The 17,585-nt window shown below is 50.2% G+C and overlaps 1 protein-coding gene and 1 long non-coding RNA gene across 5 annotated transcripts; one reads left to right on the top strand and one right to left on the bottom strand.

Moving 5' to 3' along the window:
* Position 1: 1 nt before the first annotated feature.
* Positions 2-11,916, bottom strand: CCNL1 (cyclin L1). The gene is made up of 11 exons (XM_072344630.1): positions 11,496-11,916; positions 11,300-11,374; positions 11,102-11,211; positions 5,349-5,469; positions 4,880-4,944; positions 3,428-3,527; positions 3,208-3,312; positions 2,806-2,947; positions 1,452-1,563; positions 1,243-1,341; positions 2-787 (listed from the first exon to the last, which is right to left on the bottom strand). The coding sequence occupies exons 1-11, from the start codon at positions 11,793-11,795 to the stop codon at positions 442-444; spliced, it is 1,575 nt and encodes a 524-aa protein (XP_072200731.1). The 5' UTR covers positions 11,796-11,916; the 3' UTR covers positions 2-441.
* Positions 11,452-16,419, top strand: LOC140256260 (uncharacterized). 4 transcript variants are annotated; one of them, XR_011904673.1, is made up of 3 exons: positions 11,452-11,555; positions 14,151-14,284; positions 14,899-16,419. It is a non-coding gene; the product is annotated as an uncharacterized lncRNA (long non-coding RNA). The 4 variants fall into 4 exon arrangements; XR_011904672.1 differs by lacking the exon at positions 11,452-11,555 and adding an exon at positions 11,871-11,958; XR_011904675.1 differs by lacking the exon at positions 11,452-11,555 and adding an exon at positions 11,980-12,494.
* The last annotated feature ends 1,166 nt before the right edge of the window (positions 16,420-17,585 follow it).

Genomic DNA, 17,585 nt, shown 5'->3' with positions numbered 1-17,585 from the left:
GGGCAGTAGAAAAAGCCTTATATTTTATTTCTTGTAAAAATCTTTTAACACATGCAGACTAAAACCAGTGTAAGAAAGTATCCACCATCGTTTAAACAAATAACTATACTTAAATATAAGCGTCTGCAATTGACTTGTATAAAAATAAGGTACATTTCGCCTTTGTACAGAACTCCATTCTCCAGTTCTCGTATCAATAAACAACACAACTCTAACCCATGAGTGAACCTGATTGCTGCTCTCCATCCGGCTGATACTGCTAAGGTATTATGTGCAAAAGTTGGTAACAGTTCCTTTCCAAAAGAAAAACGCTCTACGTGTCTCAGAAAAATCAGATCTCGGCCTTAAATTAATCGCATCCTCCTCGATTCCCTCGCTCTCCATCGAGTCCATTCGCTGCGTTATATACAGGCTCCACCAGAACCCAGCCAGGCTCTTTGCTCAGCGCCTGTGCCTGCTGTGCCCCGAGCGGCTGCTGCTGTGATGCTTCCCCTTGTGGGACCTCTCAAAGGAGCGGGACCGCTCACGCCTGTCTCTGTGGTGCCCCCTGTCATGCCTGTGTTTCTTGGCATCAGAGTGATCCCTGGATTTGCTCTGCGAACGTGAACGGGATTTTTTCCTCTTGTGGCCGTGTCTGTTCGCACTCTTCAGCTCCTCCCTGCCGTGTTTGGCCTTCAGGTGCGGAGAGCCGTGGTTGTGGTGTCTGCGGGGGCTGCCGCTGTGGCTGCGGGATCTGCTCCTGGACCTCGAGCTGTACGTCCCTGACAGACTGCGCCTGTTGTTGTAGCTGACAGAGAGCAACAGAGGTTAACACCTCACGGACACACACACACACACACTGTTTCGAAGCTCCCAGGTTACTGGGAGCCATCAGTGACCACCAGCAATGGTGACATTCTCAGCACAGCAGTGTGACACCTTTTGCAATTCTACCTTGTCACAAACCTTCCCCTCAATATCAGGTTAGAGGGAAAGAGGGCCGTAACCAAAGCTGCAATGCTGGGGGAACACCTTACTGACACCAAGGTTGGCAGTTTCCACCCCAGATGCCAGCATGAAGTCTGAAGCAGATCACGCCATCAGATCAGCCAGCGCTGCCTCACCCACTGCCCGCACAGCTCCCCTCCGATCCCACAAGACACAGGAACAATGACACAAGGTCACCCCCCCCTCCCATCAAAAAAGAGCCACAACAAAACCCAACAACCAGCACCCGCCCCTCCCAACCAACCCAGCACTCACTGCCGCCGGGGGGTGTGAGATCGAGAGCGGGACTTTGTCCTCGACCTGGACCGACTCGCGCTGCGGCTGCTCCTACTTCTCTTGCTTTCTTTTCTCATGCTGGAAGGGGGAAAAAGAAGCAGGGTTATCCCTGAGGTGCTCTGTTACACAGCTTACAGGTGCTTCAGGTGAAGAGAGCAAAGTTTGAACGGGAGAGCTTTTCCACCTACCCATTGTAAGGGCTCTTTGAAGCCTGCTGCCTTTCTTCTGGCTCTTTTTTGATGGTTTTGGTATTCAGAGGTACCGGGCTCTTCTCTTCAGTTTTCACTTCTCGTGGAGAAGCTACAGATTGAAATTCAAGGTTAGATGTTTTACTTGGACTTTGGCACAAGAATATCAATTTCAATCCATGTACACTGTTAGTACAAAGGGCAAACGAACTGCAGAGCTGCTATTTATCATCCCTGCCGGTGTTTAAGGGCAGACGTGGTACTGAGGGACACGACGCAGTGGGTTACGCAGGTGGGAGGTGGATGGTTGGACTGTGAGATCTTAGAGGCCTTTTCCAACCTTCATCCTCATACAGTTCTGTGTCCTCCCTCAGGACAGCCCAGGGCTGGACGTGCCCACGGGCAGACACAGACACGCATGTCCAGCTGTTACCACAAAACAAAACTGCACAGCAAAGGTACGGATCTGAGCTTTAGGAGCTCCGTGCAGATGTAACAAATACAAGAATAAAACCTGACTTCACTCAATACGGCTCATTTCCTGACAGCGGACAGGAAGGCAAAGCTTTGCCAGCAGCTGTCCCTGAGCTGTCAGGACACTGAACGCCCACTGCAGGCCCTGCCTTCCCTCAAGTGCTTCTAAGCCAAACTGTGACTTCCCAAACACAAGGAAGCCCTTTGTTTCCCAGGGAGACATTCCCCCTTGCTAACTCGATGCCATTCAGTTTTCAATAGAAATGAGTAATTCTGCTTTCTGTGAACACGCTCTCAAGCTCCTGAAGGTGCCTGTAGGAGGAGAGCCATCGAGATGAGACTGACCAGACAGGACTGCCCGCTCTTCACACAGAGTTCAGGCAGCTTCACCCACTGACTGCCGCGATCCGCACTGCAGGTTTTCACTGTCACACCACAGCAGCACTATTGCTGCGACTTCCCCTTCTGCTTCCTGAGCACTGCCTGCCCTAAAGGCCCGTCAGAAAAGCAGCGTGCAGAAACACCTGCTGCAAAAGGAGCCCTGAGCCCATCAGGACCCTGCAACACATCAAATCCAGAGACTGTGTAACACAGCAATGCAAGCATACCCAGCCTGGACACTGCCAGCAACCTGCAGGGAACACGCCATTAGTACGTCCCTGTCCCCCTGCGTTAGTCCAGATGACAGGGAGAGCAGAGCAGCTTTACTTCCCCCTGATTTGCTATTTCACTTCTCAGTAACTGCGGACAAATTTATTTTGCTTCTTAGCTCTGTGAGAAAGTTGCCCTGCAGCTCAACCAGCAAACCACATTTAGATCCACCAGTTCTAAAATACTCCAATAGCATCATGCAAGTTCCTGTACAAGAGAACCAGCTTACATGGTTTGGATGCAGGAGAAAAGCCACCCAGTGTGGAAAGTGCTGGAGTTCCATCCGGATTTAAGCCTTTTGCCTTCAGTTTCGCTTCCTGCAGTGCCATTTTCCTTTTTTCCACTTCTTTATCCAGTAACTCGTAATTGGGCTATTAAAGTAACAAGAGGCACAGAGCTGTTTTTTCCATCCCGCTCCTCCAAAACATGGATCTTGTAACTGCCTGCCCAGCAACGCGACTCACTGCTGAGCTTCTGCCATCCGACATCAGCCCCCCCAGAGAGCAGCAGCGGCCCAGCAGAGCCCTTACGACTGCATCAGCATGGAGATGTGGGCCAGCATTCCCACACAGCTGTGAGACAGCTGATGTGACAACAAACAGCCCCAGAACACAAACACATCATGAGATACCTTTTTCCTGGTGTAGAGCTTCAGAGTGGTGAGGCAGATCTCCTGGATCTCCTCTTCCGTAGTGCCAAAGAGCAGGAACCAGTGCGGGCGGGTAGGTAAGGGAATCTGAAAACAACAGACCTTCATTGGAGATCACAGATCACAGCGCGGGCACTCTCACTATCTTCTTGAAACTGAGTTTCTAGCAATAGAAGGCCATAGAAAGGCAGAACACACTCACCTGCAGAGCTCTAGCAGCAAGATAAATGCAAGCACATGCTATAGTCTCTGGCTGAAAGCGAACAAACACATTTGTTCGCAGGCTGTCATTCATGTAATTCCTAAAAGACAGAATTCAGGCAGGGTTGGATCTCAGGTCTGCATCTTTAGAGGGCAACAATACTGGAGACTCAATTGACTTTATTATTTTTTCTGTTATTCTATTAAATACTTTTGTGTTCTTTAGTTACTACGTAGTTCTTTAGCAAGAACTACAGTTCTTACTTCTATGAAAGAAGTCTGCACCGTCCCCATTGCTCTGAAAAGCCAATGCAAGTAGCACTGTGTAACAGCTTCCTGTCAGTTACACTGCACCGTGAAGTGTCCACTGAGCAGCAAACCAGCAAGTACTTCTCATCCCTGCAGCTGTTTGCTTTAAACACCAAAGTTCTCACGTTTCCAAATCAATCTGCTCAAGACTCAAACACAAGCATGAAAATACAGCACGTTTTTAACCTACCATTTTCCAGAGGCTAGATGCAACCGATAAGGTTCACAGAGCATCGAATTTAAAGCTTTACGTGTGCTTTGATTGACACCAATTTCATCCCAAAGGAAAAGCATCCAATTGGCTCGCTGTGTTTAAAACCATCATGTTAAAAAAGAGCTACAAGTCAGCACCAGATCTCCTACTTCGCTAGGCTACCTCTCTTCCAGCATGGCAGCACTGCCAAGCACTACATGCCAGGAGATACGTTTAAACAGCAGAGATCTCCATGACTTTTATAGTTTCTGAGCTATGGGAGAGAAACGAACAGCAGTCAGCAAGTATTGGCTGTACAGAACAGTGCCCATACGGATACTAAGTGAACATGCTTCATGCACTAATTCATTATGGAAAACAAAAAACCAACCCTTGAGTCTGGCCAAGTGTTACATCTACTCAGTTTATGTTGGCAGACGATCTCCCCAATGTGTCCATGGGCCCTTTAAATAAACTGCAGTATACAGTAGCTAGGCAACAAATACATTTAGAAACATTTTGAACAGGTACTTCTCAAAGCAAATATACAAATCCTTTCGACACCCAGACAGAACTAGAAGATGTTGCCCGATGGATATGGACCACTTCAGTGAATCTCGGATGAGAGCTTGCACTGGGTTGGCTGGAGAGAAGGGCAGCCAAACAGGCCATCCCCAGGTCATGGGCTGAGGTGCGAGGGCAGAGCTCTATGACTTACCATCAGGGACTACCCTTTAATTAAAGAGTAGAAAAAAGAACAAAGTTAAATTGAGTTCTCCATTACAGAGTGGAATCAAGCCATGAAAATAGTAAGCAGAAACAAGCACTATCGTGTTTTGAAAGTAAATAATTATATAATGACTTACATCTCATTGCTTTGCATATGGATCATCAGGCTTATTATTTCTGCTACTATTTTCCTGGCTAGGAAGAGAAGAGAAAATAACTTACCAGGCTGTCTGTACCAGGGTTTGATTACGTTCACACTCTAAGACTTGTAAATACATCACAATGATCTGAGGGCAAAGAAAGAGAAAAAAAGACTCGGTTTTAACATTTGAAGCAGCAGTAAATAAATAACAACTGACAGCCAGACAGCACGGCAAGACATCGTGGGCTCCTCCTTTCCTAGCTACGCACAGTAAGCACACAGCATCAGCAGCCTCGTTCAGACACTGCTCTGCTCCTGGCCTGTGGCTTTCAAAAGCAACCGCCTGCAGCATTGCCCAGGGAGGTCACAGCTACCACAGGTCAGTACGGCCATTTGCACGAGCACTTATGCAAAGCACTCCTGACAACAGCTACGGAATAAGCAGATGAAGTCTGATCGTTTTTACATCTGCGTCTGTTGTCTCACAGCCCACAGTGACACCTTGGGGCAGGACACTCTTTACAAGTTACATTATTACTGGTTACTCACCTTATGTGGATGCTTGACATGAACACAAAATCCCAACTCCTTCAGTACCCTCCTTTCTGCTTTGATTACTTGATTTTTGGTGTTTATGTAGTTCTGATCAAGCATCAGGGGGCTTGGAGTCCTACAGTTTGCAAGAAATAAAATCAAAACTGTTTTGCATATCCAAAAACATAGCAACAACTCTGTTTTCCCTTCCAACCAACTAATGGCAACAGAAAACGGTTTTCAACTCCTGCAAGCAAGTTTAAGCATTAATCTTGTGCTGTCCAAGTTTAGACTAGTTTAGTTCCTGCGTTTGACTGCCTATAGATTACATGGATTACAGAAAAACAACCCTTCCCTGCTGTGCACACAAAACACACTGCCCCAGCTGCTGGAATAGCCACCTTTCCAGCAAAGATCTCAGAGAACCTTTGTTTGGCACAATGGAGGTGGGGAGAAAGAACACGATGCTGTTACCTCTGCCAGAACAAAAGCTAGAACGGCTTTCAGAAGGGTTTTACTGATGTTAATGTAGCAAGGTTGTGCTTTGGAAGCTGCAGTTTCATGTGCACCAGAAGATAACGTTATTGAGATCTTGAAAGACAGCCCTACTGTTATGTACGACAAGTCTAATACAGCAAAGCATTTCGACTTCAAAACTCTGTGGTTCTGCACACTGCAGCCATCCATCAGCAACTGCACGGCAAGGCAAACTTCCAAAGTCTGGTACTATCAATTTAACCCCCAATTCCTTCCAAACCCAAACTCTGAACTCTTCAAAGCTTTTTGGTTTGGTTTGTTTCAACTGAAACAACCCGCTGTGTGGTTCAGGCACAAGCATCACGTCCCAGCTGGTCTTCCTTCATCTGTGCTTGGGCTCCACCTGTCGTCACTCCCCACACTGGACCCACTGCCTCAAAGAAAGATCCTTCCCCACATATCCCACATGCCTTGGTGCACAAGCGTCGTGTTGCAGCTGCTTACACTGCAGTAAACCACAGCTGCTTACCCAGTTCACTCCAAGCACCAGTGACACACTTATGCTACCCTGAATAGGAAGCAGCACAGCAAAGTAGATTCAAAATAGTTCACGTTTCATTACTGAATTGTCTTTCCTGAGTCAGTGCGAGCTCCACGAGTTCATCACACTGCTTTTTCCCCAATCGGTCAGGGTGGAAACAACACTCCAAACCTCCCCAGGGTCCCATCCCAGAAAGGAAGGGTCACTGGAATTACAAGGGCAACCACAAGCCTCCCCAGCTGCAGCAAACCTGGCTGTAAGGTAGGTGCGCTATCTGCAGCCACCTGGAAGGATGACTGTGACTCTGGTCAAAGGATACAAGCAGCCATGCACTACACTGACACAAACACCACGCTCTATCTCCGTGCACCTGAAGCACGAGCTCCCCCAGCCCTTGCCAAGGGGCCCAGGAATGGCTCCCAGTAGCTTTGTGGTGCCAGGAAGGGTCAGCAGCTCAAGCAGAAGCACTGCTGCTGTCAGCATTCTCCACGCCATGTAATGGCACTGCATTCACTAACTCTCACTCGGGGAGTTTCCAAGGTTTGTGATTACAGGTATTTCACATGGAACTCCAGGGATGCCATTTTTCACAAAGTAATTGGAGAAGAAGGACTTCAAGTTTAAGGTGACTGGTCCCATGGAGAAGTCAGGACATCATCAGCAAACACTGCAAGTGCAGTTTGAATATGGTGCTCTGGAGTGGGCGGGCTGCTTGAAAGAACCAACTACAGGTTCAAGCAGCTAAAGCCAATTCACTTCCAGTTGCTGAGTTTTATAACAGCATTACTTGATACAGTTTTACCTAAGAGATCACTGATGTAACAGGATCTGAATGGCAGCACTGAGAACAGAAACAAGTGTAGGTTCTTTAGCAGAATGCCTCAGAGGAGTCAATGCTAGAGGAAGCAGCCTGAGCAGCTCTGACACACAGCTACTTGGGGTCATGTCACACCCTGCAGTGGGATCACTTCCTTCCAAATGGGCCTGCCCTCTCTAAAAGCCATTTCTAAAAGCCAGGAAAACAAAAGCAGTAAGCTAGCTAGCAGTGAAAGAGGAAGGGCTGCCAGCCTCACTGCATGTGAAGTTTTGCTGTCATTCTGCAGGGCAAAAGGATTGCTGCAGATGCTCTGTATGACAGCGGAGTGATAGGAAATCAACAGCACCGTACAGCTGGAAGTGTGCTTTACTCTGTGTGCCCTCAGTTACCTGCTCTGTCACCTATGAGACAAGTTCCAGAGATCCACAGACCTCAGGAGGCCATGAAAGTATCAGTTTATCCAGGAAGTACTTCCAGAAGTGGACAAACACAGCCTTTGATCTCCTTCAGAACAGTGATCTGCATACGACTCTACTGCATCTCACTGCAGGCAGCAGTTAAGTTCCCCACTGGGTAAGATTTACCAGCTTAGCTCTTTCGCCAGCAGCTGCACAGTGTGGGGATGTCATTCTTTAGAAGCTGTGGACTTCAGAGATTTCCCTGTGCAAAACTTTTTAGCATCCAACTGAAAGGCAAGGGGAGGAACTGGATACTGCATCTGCTGCTCTTACTTCTCAGAACTGGTAAGTAATCTGTTTGGGGCCCGCATATCAAGTCAAGGAAATGATTTAAAAGCTTCTATAGAAAACTAAGCTTCAAACCCCACACAGCAAAGCAGCATTACCATTTCCTACTTCCAATCCCTTGTTACAAACCAGGAGCAGCACTGCAGGCAAGACTTCATACTTATGAACAGCATACAGTGCCCGTCTGGTAAATCAGTCCAACTGCCACAAAACTTAATCTGGATTTAGAGACTGAAGATAAGCCCACTGTGATGCATTCGTAACAGAATAAATTAAACATGCTTCTTTAAAATCCCTCTGGCAAACAGGATCTGCATGCTTGACATAACTACAGCTTCATCGGATGCAACACTAACATTTGATACCTCTGGACCACGCAGTACGTTGGAGGAAAAGCACCTGTGTGTGCTTTTTGTTTGAAATGCAACACGTACTTCTATCAGCGCAGTGTGACATCAGCATCTCATTTCAAAGAGCAGCACACCTCTCTTATGGCAGCCAGTTCCAGAAGAAAGAGAGTTGTATGTTTGTCCCCGGCATTGCAAATACAAGCACTGCAGGTTCATGGAACGGTTAAGAACAGCACTGAATTAACACAGGCCACCTGAGCACAAGTGTGGGACTGTGGGATGGCTGCAACAGAAGTGAGGAGCAGCCAACCAAGCATCTCCGAGCAACACTTGTGAGGTTACAAATGAGAGCGGTCACATTCGGTTGAAGCCTCATAAAGACTTTCTGCAACTTTCAGGCACATTTAAGATAAGTAAAACCAAGTTCAAACTACATTGTGCATATTAAACATGAGTTATGCTTGTCTGAGAACAGAGATATTTCAGCACAAAAGCAGTATTTTCATAATAGGACTTTTCTTCATGCACACAAACATTTCACATGCAATACATGACATATGCTTGTGAGATTCCAAAGACAGCTTGTCCAGAACACTTCTTTTATAGCTTTTTGTTATTCCCCAGCATTAGAAATACCACCTCGCAGTCACTCAGTTGACCACATGACTTACAAAAGGAAATCCCAATGCCATTCCCACTTCCACAAACACACACATAAGGACCGCGTGCACATCATTTATATAAATAGCTTTATGAATTTAAAGACTTCTGCATCCCTGCAATGAAGGCATGTTTGACTACAACTCAAACTGCACTTACACAGACCCACAAAGTGGACCTAAGAACCCAAAACTGTTTAAGAAAGCGAGTCTACTCAAATGTCACGTGTGGGTTAAGAGCTTCAGTTAATGGAAAAACTACTACAGGCAGAAAGAAAGTACAGCAGCCTAACCATTCATCTCAGCTCTGGGCTGGGTGTGAGAAACTAACTACAGCCTAAGTGTTAGCTTCAGATAAAAGAGGATTAAGCTAGTATTCTAAAAACCTGGACAGCAAAGAAAAAAGCTTATAACAAGATACAGGAGTTCTTCCAAATGGTTCACCATCGGCCAACCTGTTAGTCCCCCGATTCCAGTGACCTATTCTCAGAGCACTGGCTTCTCCTTGGGGATTTTCGATACTTCACTCACTGTTGCCATGACGACAGCTTCATCTTTATGTACCACTCCACATCACCCAGGCTTTGGTAAATGTAGCTGGTCGCTGTATAGTCGGTTGCAAGGGAAAAAAGAGTTGAAGTTAATAACGTGTACAGATCATGTACTTGTCATCTTGTACAAAGTACAGAAAAACGTTTACATCCTGTTTAAGAAGAAAAAGCCTGAATGTCAGACTTGAGCATTTTAAGATCGGTTGCATGCAGATTCACTCAGAATCTCAGACAAACAAAACCCATCTTTGCAGACAATAACGGGGCAGAAGTGCATGACTTCTTGACATGATGCATTTAAGTCACCATGTAACATGTGTGAGTGACATTCTGGTTTGGAACAGGCTAGCTGGAAAGACTTAAGTTCACAGGTTAAGTTCAGCTTCTGATCCTTTGTATAGCACATAAACTTTGTATTCTCCTTACTACAATGAAAAAAAGCACTGCAATACAACTAACCAGGCTTGTATATCCAGATCAAGGCCAAAACATTAGGAATCACTCCATCAGCTTCAATAATCCAACAGCCAGACTCCCTCGTCATAAAGGAGAACACTACACAATCCACATTCTGTGTAACTTCACAAAACTCCCTCGGGGCCATCAGGGACAACAACACAGATGGAAATGGGGGGGAAAAAAAACCGACCACAAAACTAAGGTCCATGTGAACTTTAACAGTGAATCGCTCTTTTATCTGAAGCTAACTCCAAAGGCTCGAGCACAAGGCAGTAAGAGCAGGAGTTTTAGATGCCACAGAACCACAACCAGGGTAAATGTCCCAAGGAACAGCTGGCTTCTCCCTAAGAGATTTCTACTCCCTCCAGAAGTAACACAGGGCTCAGTTTGAACTCCTGCTGTAAGCTGGTGATACAAAGCCATACGTGAAAGAGTCGGTTTAAAAACCCGGCTGAAAACTACCCCTACCTTTCAAGCTACAATTACTTTAAATAATCACACTCTAGAAATAAAGCCACTTCACCAAAGCTGAAGTCTCCCACCTCAGACTCTAACTCTGCTACGTGACACATTTAAGGAAACTGTGTTTAATGGTAACTCTTCAAACTGTGTTTAATGGTAACTCTTCTTCTCTTTATCCCTTCCTTTTCCCTCTTCAACGCACAATCTGCTTTCCACATGAAAACAGACACGACTTTCCACACAAAAAAGCAGAATCAGGCACTCACAACTGAAAACGGCTCCGCAACCACAGACCCACAGCTGGATCAGGTGAGCTTACACTCCATCTCCAAGGACTTACACAAGCACACAGCACCAGAAAAGACCACAAGCCTCACTTTTTGCAATTAGAGATACCTCCAGTTTCCAAGGCTCAACTGTACTTGCTCCTTGTTGAGGTGCTGTCATTACAGCTGTACGCTCTGTAAACCAAGCCACACTCTCTTAGATCCCTTCCAAAAACCACCGTTTCTAACCAATAACATCGCTACGGCTACGAGCTCAGCCTTCCCCTTCTGCAAACAGAGCCCGGTTGCCACCACAACCAGACTACGGAAGGACGAGGAGTTCTGAGTCTGTGGGCTCAGCGGCTCCCGGTGCCTAAGGCTGCCATCACGGAGCAGGGCACGGCGGTGACGGGGAGCCGAGGGGCGGCAGCCGGCCTTACCTTTTGGCTCTGAGCTGCCTCAGGTGGTGAAACACGTTGATCACGTCCCTTATCCGCCGCGGCGCCTCTTCGATTTTCGACGCGAGGTTGATGCAGGCCATGGCGACGATCTGCGGGGAAGGCCGGCTCCGTCAGACCCTTCGGAAACCCCGACAAAGCGCGCCGAGCGCCGCCCGCGCCTCCCCCGGCCCCGCTCACCTCGAAGCTGTGCTTGACGAACGACTTGGAGTAGAAGAAGCGGTGGAACAGCACCTGTCCGGTCGCCATCGCCACCTGTGAGGGCAGACAGGAGGCGGCCGTCAGCGCGCGCGCCCGCCGCCATTTTGTGTCAGGCGCCGCCGCCCCCCCCCGCCACAATGGCGGCCCCCCCCGGCCCGGCCCGGCGCGGCCCCACCTGCGGCAGGCGCAGCAGGATGCCGGCCGCCTGGATCAGCTCGCAGCCCAGGATGCGCAGGTCGGTCTCGCACTGCAGGTCCAGGCCGTCCTGCATGGAAGGGGTGGGCGAGAGGCGCTCCTCGGGGATGAGCGAGTGGTCGATGGTGAGAGACACCTCCGAGTACAGCCGGTCGCCGATCAGGATGCCCGGGGCGGACGGGGGGGGCGGCGGCGGCGGCGGCGGGGCGACGGACGACGCGACGGGAACCGGGACGGCGGCGACGGGAGGGGGAGCGGGGTGCGCGGCGGCGGAAGCCATGATGGCGGCCGCTCCGCTCCGCAGCCACGCTCGGACTGACGCGGCCCGGCGCTGTGACGCAGCACTCGGCGGCAGCGCGCGGCGCCAAGGGAAAAAAGAGTCCGCCCGCCCCGCCCTGAGCGATGGAGGGACGGCGGGACCGGGGAGCGGCGGGACAGTGCGGGTAGAGGCCTGACGGGGCCGAACGGGGCCTGCGGCGGGCAGCGAGGCCGCGCGGTGTCCGGGCCGGACCGGCGGAGCTGGGAAGGCCCGGCCGTTCCGATCCCGTGCCGCCGCGGTGCGCTCAGCGTCTGCCTCGTTTAAGTCACGGCGAACAGCTGGGAGGAACCGCTCCGAGGTGTCAGCGGACGGGGCGCACCGACGCAGCACCGGGCGTTAATTACAACCGCCGCTCCCCCCGGGCCCAGCTCGGCAGGCACAGCGGCTGCGCGGCTCTGTCGCAATCGCGGCGCCGGGCAATCCCAGCCTGACCGCATCACTCCCCGCACGGCCGCACCGCACCGCGCCGTATCGCTGCGCCACGCGGCCGGCACTACCTCCACGCGGCTGGCGGGAAGGCCCCGCCCCGGCGGGCAGTTCTGGAATCTGATTGGCTCCCTCGGCTTGATTGACACCGTCCGATGTCGTCAGCCGTCCGCCATGTCGTGCGGGCGGCCGTGTCCCCGCGTGGCCCCGCAGGTCGCCGCGGGGCTCTGAACAGTGAGCCAGCAGGGAGAGGGGGGAAGGAGCATTCGTGCGGGTGTACGGATCCAAGATGCTGATCAATGGGATTTATGAGGGCGGTGCTGTGGCGGGAGGGCTGTCAATGAGCTGGAGGTGCACGAGGCCCGATGGCAGCAATGGAGGTGTGGAGCAGCTGGGTGAGGCGCTGGGCTCCGTGTCAGGTCAGGGCGAGGCTCTACAAACAGGGCTTCCAGAGTCCACAGTTCACAGCGCTTGTTTGTCAGCCTTCGGTTTGTATTGGGGGTTTGAAGCCAGTCTGTAACTATCACAGGAATAGCGCCTTTCAGAAGCATTTAATGGCTTTTCCCTTTATCCCGGTGCTGGGTGGTGCTGCAGTCTGTGGCTCAGCAGGGCTTGGTTAGCTGAAGGGGTCTGTACCCACCCTGTTTCCTGGCCCTTTCACAACTTCCTTCCCCTGAGCCACATACTGTGCAGTCACTGAGATTTCAAACACCATTTTACATAGATTTAAGGAGCCCCCCGCCAACCTGCAGGGCTGGAGGTCTTTCAGAACCCCCAACAGCCCTCTCTGGTGCATTGCACAGCCAGCAAACACGCGATGCTTGTGCTAAGCACCTCTGCAATGGCAAAAGCAATTAATGGGTCACTGAAAGCACTGCAGATTAAAGTAATAATAAAGGGGAGCTGGGAAAAGAAACCCCCTGTTTGTGTCGGTTCTCATCGGGGCATATATTTTTCAGTTCAGTAAAGTTGAGCAACGTGTTGTCCCTGTCGCTGTTCTGCAATTGGAAGCCTTAGCAGAGCCACAAAGTTTAGTGACAGCAGAGTTTTTTGCTTTGCTTTTTTAAAGGAGCAGCCCGCAGCTCCTGATGAGCTGGTACCCGATGTCTCCAGGATGGTACAGTAGAGCTACACAAATAAATATCATAGGTTGGAAGGTACCTTAAAGATAATGTAGCTCCAACCCTGCTGCCATGGGTTGGCAGCCCAGGGCTCCATCCAGCCCAATCCCCCCAGGGATGGGGCACCCACTGCTCCCTGGCCTCACCACCCTCTGAGTAAAGAATTTCTTCCTCACTTCCAATTCAATCCTTAATTTTGTGACACCATCCACAGGAGGTAGAGCCCGCGTTGTCACCTACCCAGAGATGCACTGTAGACGACTTAAACCCATCAGCACAGCACTCAATAAGTCCGTGCTTTTTGCCAGGAACCAGCGTGTTGCTGGAAAGTGGTAGCAGTCAGTAACTGCTGGCAGAATCTTGGGTGTGAGTGAGTACATGAATGAGTCTAATGTGCCCTTTGGCCCGGAATCATATTTGGGAGCTCTTTAAGTTGACTATGTACACATAACTACTGGCATCAAAACAAACACTAAAATACCCATCTTTGGTTTCAAGAGTTCATGCAACAGGCTGAAATCACTGGGAGTATTTGCAACGCCAGCACCAGGCACAGGGCAGCACTGCCAGGACCCCAACAGCCTCTTTGCTGGCTGTGACTTTGGGGCAGAACAAGTCTCCAGCTCACCTGAGCACAGCACATAGTCCTGGGATGGTGCAGCAGCGTACGGCATCTCCCAGATCTGTGGTGTCTGTCCTGCGCCCCTTTGGGATCCACACACTGCAGCACCTTGCAATGCCGTTGCATTTTTCCTGCTTCTGATTGCAGGTGCAGACTCCAAAGCTGAGCAGTGGACTGCGTGGGCAGAGGATGGGCAAAGCTGAAATGAAGGTAACGCCAGTTTTCAAGTAAAGCTTATGGAAAAGGAGCTGCAGGGTATCCAGAAACCTCCATCCTGGTGGGTAAGTGGACCGCCTCCGTTCTGAACATCCCCTGAGGATGTTACCTGTTTGTCAGCAAATGTCTCACTGAAGGAAATACAAGAGCAGGGTTTTGGCAAATAGCTGCAGATTGCAACGTGCACATACCTTCATTCGTTTGGAAAGATGGGAGTATGGGACGGCAGGAACATCTGATTTCCTTTGAGAAGAAGGTCAGTATACAGTAAGACAGTGTGACAGGCTATTAGGCTGGCAATGGTATAAAAGAGCTTGGCACCAAAAGTTGTGGCAATGCAATTTACACGGGCTGGAGAAATAAAGCTTTGCTCTGTCAAATTAAGACTTAAAGAAGAATTAGGCAGGTACTTCTGTAAAGGATTCACAGAGACTGCACGGTTGGATTCTAGGTTAACAGCTCAGAGAAACAAGGGTTGTTTGAAAAGGTTCCCAATGGTGGTTACGTTCAACTCGGTAGCTTTGAAGGGGAACAGAAGAATTGAGTAGTTGCATCCTGCAACTTTTACCATGACTGACTTGGTACAAAACCCAGTTATGAGCACAGCCCTTTATACAAACGTTTCTCTGTTTCATGGTAACCAGTTCTTTACCCTCCATCCTCATTTTGTTGTTCTCAGTGCATTCCTCGTCTCTTGCTGGTGAAGCCACAGCTGGTGTTGAGCTGAAAGTCGTTAAAGAAGAGATAGAAATCAGTGAGCCTGTCCTGCCATCTGACCATGGGCTGGTGAACAGCAGCTTGGTGCATTTTCAAGTTGGACATCATGCTTAATGTCCTTTGGATTCCAACCTGTGTTCCAGCACATTCAACACTCAAGCTTGTTTCTCCCATTGAGTCGCATCAAGACAAAGCAAGTGGAATTGATCAGATCTTGCCATCAGCGGACAACGCCGTGCAGGCAGCAGACATTCAGATGCAGGTCAGAGAGCACGTTTCATCTGCATGCACGTTGTGTGACCGAAGTGAACTGCTTTGAGCACTGGCATTAAAATACCAACCCTGGCAGTTAATGCACCAGCCTTTGAACCTCAGCAGGCAGCTTCAGAGGAAGGGCAGGGCTGGCGGCAGTGCCATCGCTGCTGTTTGCTCATACAGCTCTGAGCTCTCTGTACTCACCGTCCTCCCAGCAAAGACACAGGAGCCAAGTTGGCTCTAAGCAGTTTCTGGTGCACCCGGCTCTGACTCAGCCCCCTCCAAGGGCCAGCAGTGCCACCTACCAGCTCTTGGAGTGTGGAAATGAGCAGCGAGGCTGGGTGTTATCCACACCGAGTGATCACGGCGTGCTCTCAAAAAACAATATGCTGTGCACCTGTGCTGGCACGTGCACCTGTGCTGGCACACACACCTGCCTCAGCTCCGGTCCTGGGAACATTACAGTCACTGACAGCATTTCCATCTGGAAGAAAGAAAACTGGGATAACATCAGAAGGTAGAAAGTGACACAGAGCTTGGGAGAGGTGCCCTGAGCTCCCAGCACAGCCCTGTGCTTTGGTGACAGGCTCCTGCACCCAGTGCCATCAGCAGAAGACCTGAGCAGTTTGTTCTTTACACCGCGCACCTCTCCAGAGCCGATGCTCCATGTGTGGATGTGCTTCTCACACACTATCACCGCTAAGCAATCTGCAGCTGCAGGCGTGAGAGCAAAAAGGCAAAGGGTCAGAGCTCCAACCTGGAATAAATCACAGTGAGCCACTAGCGTGGAGTGTGAGCAGGAACGAGCGACAGGGGAGATGGAAAAGAACAGGCTGTGTCCTGACAGGCAGACCTCAGCAAGACAGATTTAGCTCTCGTTCAGCCAGGAGGAGGTTTGTCACTGCAAGGACAGGCCGGAATTATTTTTGGTGGATGCATCATGAGTCCGCAGCTTTAAAGGACAGTGAGAGAAACATCAGCTTGTTGGGTGAGGGCTTATCCTGTTCTCACAGCATATGCAGCCCTGGGAAGCTGAGGACTGTGTCAGTACATACAAGACACCTCGTGCTGCTTCAAGCACAGTGCCTGCTCTTATTGCTGCTAGCTGTGATGCTGGCAGCCCGCAAACCTGACATCACACGTGCTGTCCTTACCCCGGGCCATGCACGCAGCAACGTGGCTGCAGGCTGAGCCCAGCGGAGCATTTATCAATAAAACACATTGGAGTTTGAAAAAGATTGTCTTGTTGTTTTCTATCAGCCCACAGCTGTGACACCCAGCCCTGCGGTGCTGTGCTGCTGCCCAGCAGGAGACCTGATTCCCTCCTACTGCTGCCAGCACTGCGTGCTGCGGCCAAGCACCGGGCAGGGTGAGGTGATGCTGCTGGGTGCTGGGAGCCCAGGGAGGCTCCGTGCCGTGCTGGGAGCCGCAGAACCACATCCTGCGCGGGGCCGGAGCAGTATCTGATTGACTCACTGCACCAGCTTGAAAACATCTCAGTGCAATCAGTGAGCAGCTTTGCCAGGTGTTTCCCCTACGGACAGATGCGGTCAGCGCCGAGATGCTTCATCTCACGTAAATCAAGCAAACCTGTCAGCGCTTTGTCCATTTGCGTATCGGAACTGATGGGCCGGGAGGGGCTGCGTGCCACCAGAGCCCCGCTGTGCGCTGCGCCCGTCCTGACCCGCAGCTCATCCTCCGCAGCGGGAGCGCCCCTTTCCGAAGGGGCAGTGCGCCACCTAGCGGGGTAGTGCCGCACTGCAGGGGGGGCCGTGCTGCTGAGCCCGGCCAGCCGGGGGACAGGAGCTGAAGAGCTAACTCATGGGCAGCGGGTTTGTTTGACCGAGATAAGCAACAGACATCAGCTCTGATTGATGACGAGGTGCTTGCAAATCAAAGGAGCTGCCAACAACAAGCTGCCTGTCCCTGCGGCGCTGAGAAAGCTGACACAAATGCAAGCAGGGTGCTCAGTGGGAGCAAGGGATATAGCATACCAATAGCCATGACTGTTTCCAGTATCGATGAGCTAGAAACAAGGGAAGATCTGCAAGTCCCGTTAGCAGGTCGTTTGAGTTACACTCCTTTTCCAGAATGGACACGGATGGGGGTTTCTGCTGTTACAGTTCCCTCATACCATACAGTAAGGCAGTACAGTATATATCATAAATACAGTAAGGCAGAGACGGGATTATACTTCACATTATTCACTTTAACAGCACAGAGGAACAATCCTTTTCTTTCTGGAACAGACCACGGTCTGAACTACAAGATTCTTAAAGATACTCCAAACCTCATTTAGGTTCTGGGAAGACCCACAGTCACCACTGGTTAATAGTCCCTAAACAGGTTAAAAAAATAAAGAAAACCAACTGACAGCAATACAGATTTTGGCAG

Source organism: Excalfactoria chinensis, chromosome 9 (assembly GCF_039878825.1).
Source record: "Excalfactoria chinensis isolate bCotChi1 chromosome 9, bCotChi1.hap2, whole genome shotgun sequence".
NCBI lineage: Eukaryota > Metazoa > Chordata > Aves > Galliformes > Phasianidae > Excalfactoria > Excalfactoria chinensis.
The sequence above is the reverse complement of the archived record's forward strand: the minus strand, read 5'-3'. Positions and strand labels throughout refer to the sequence as shown.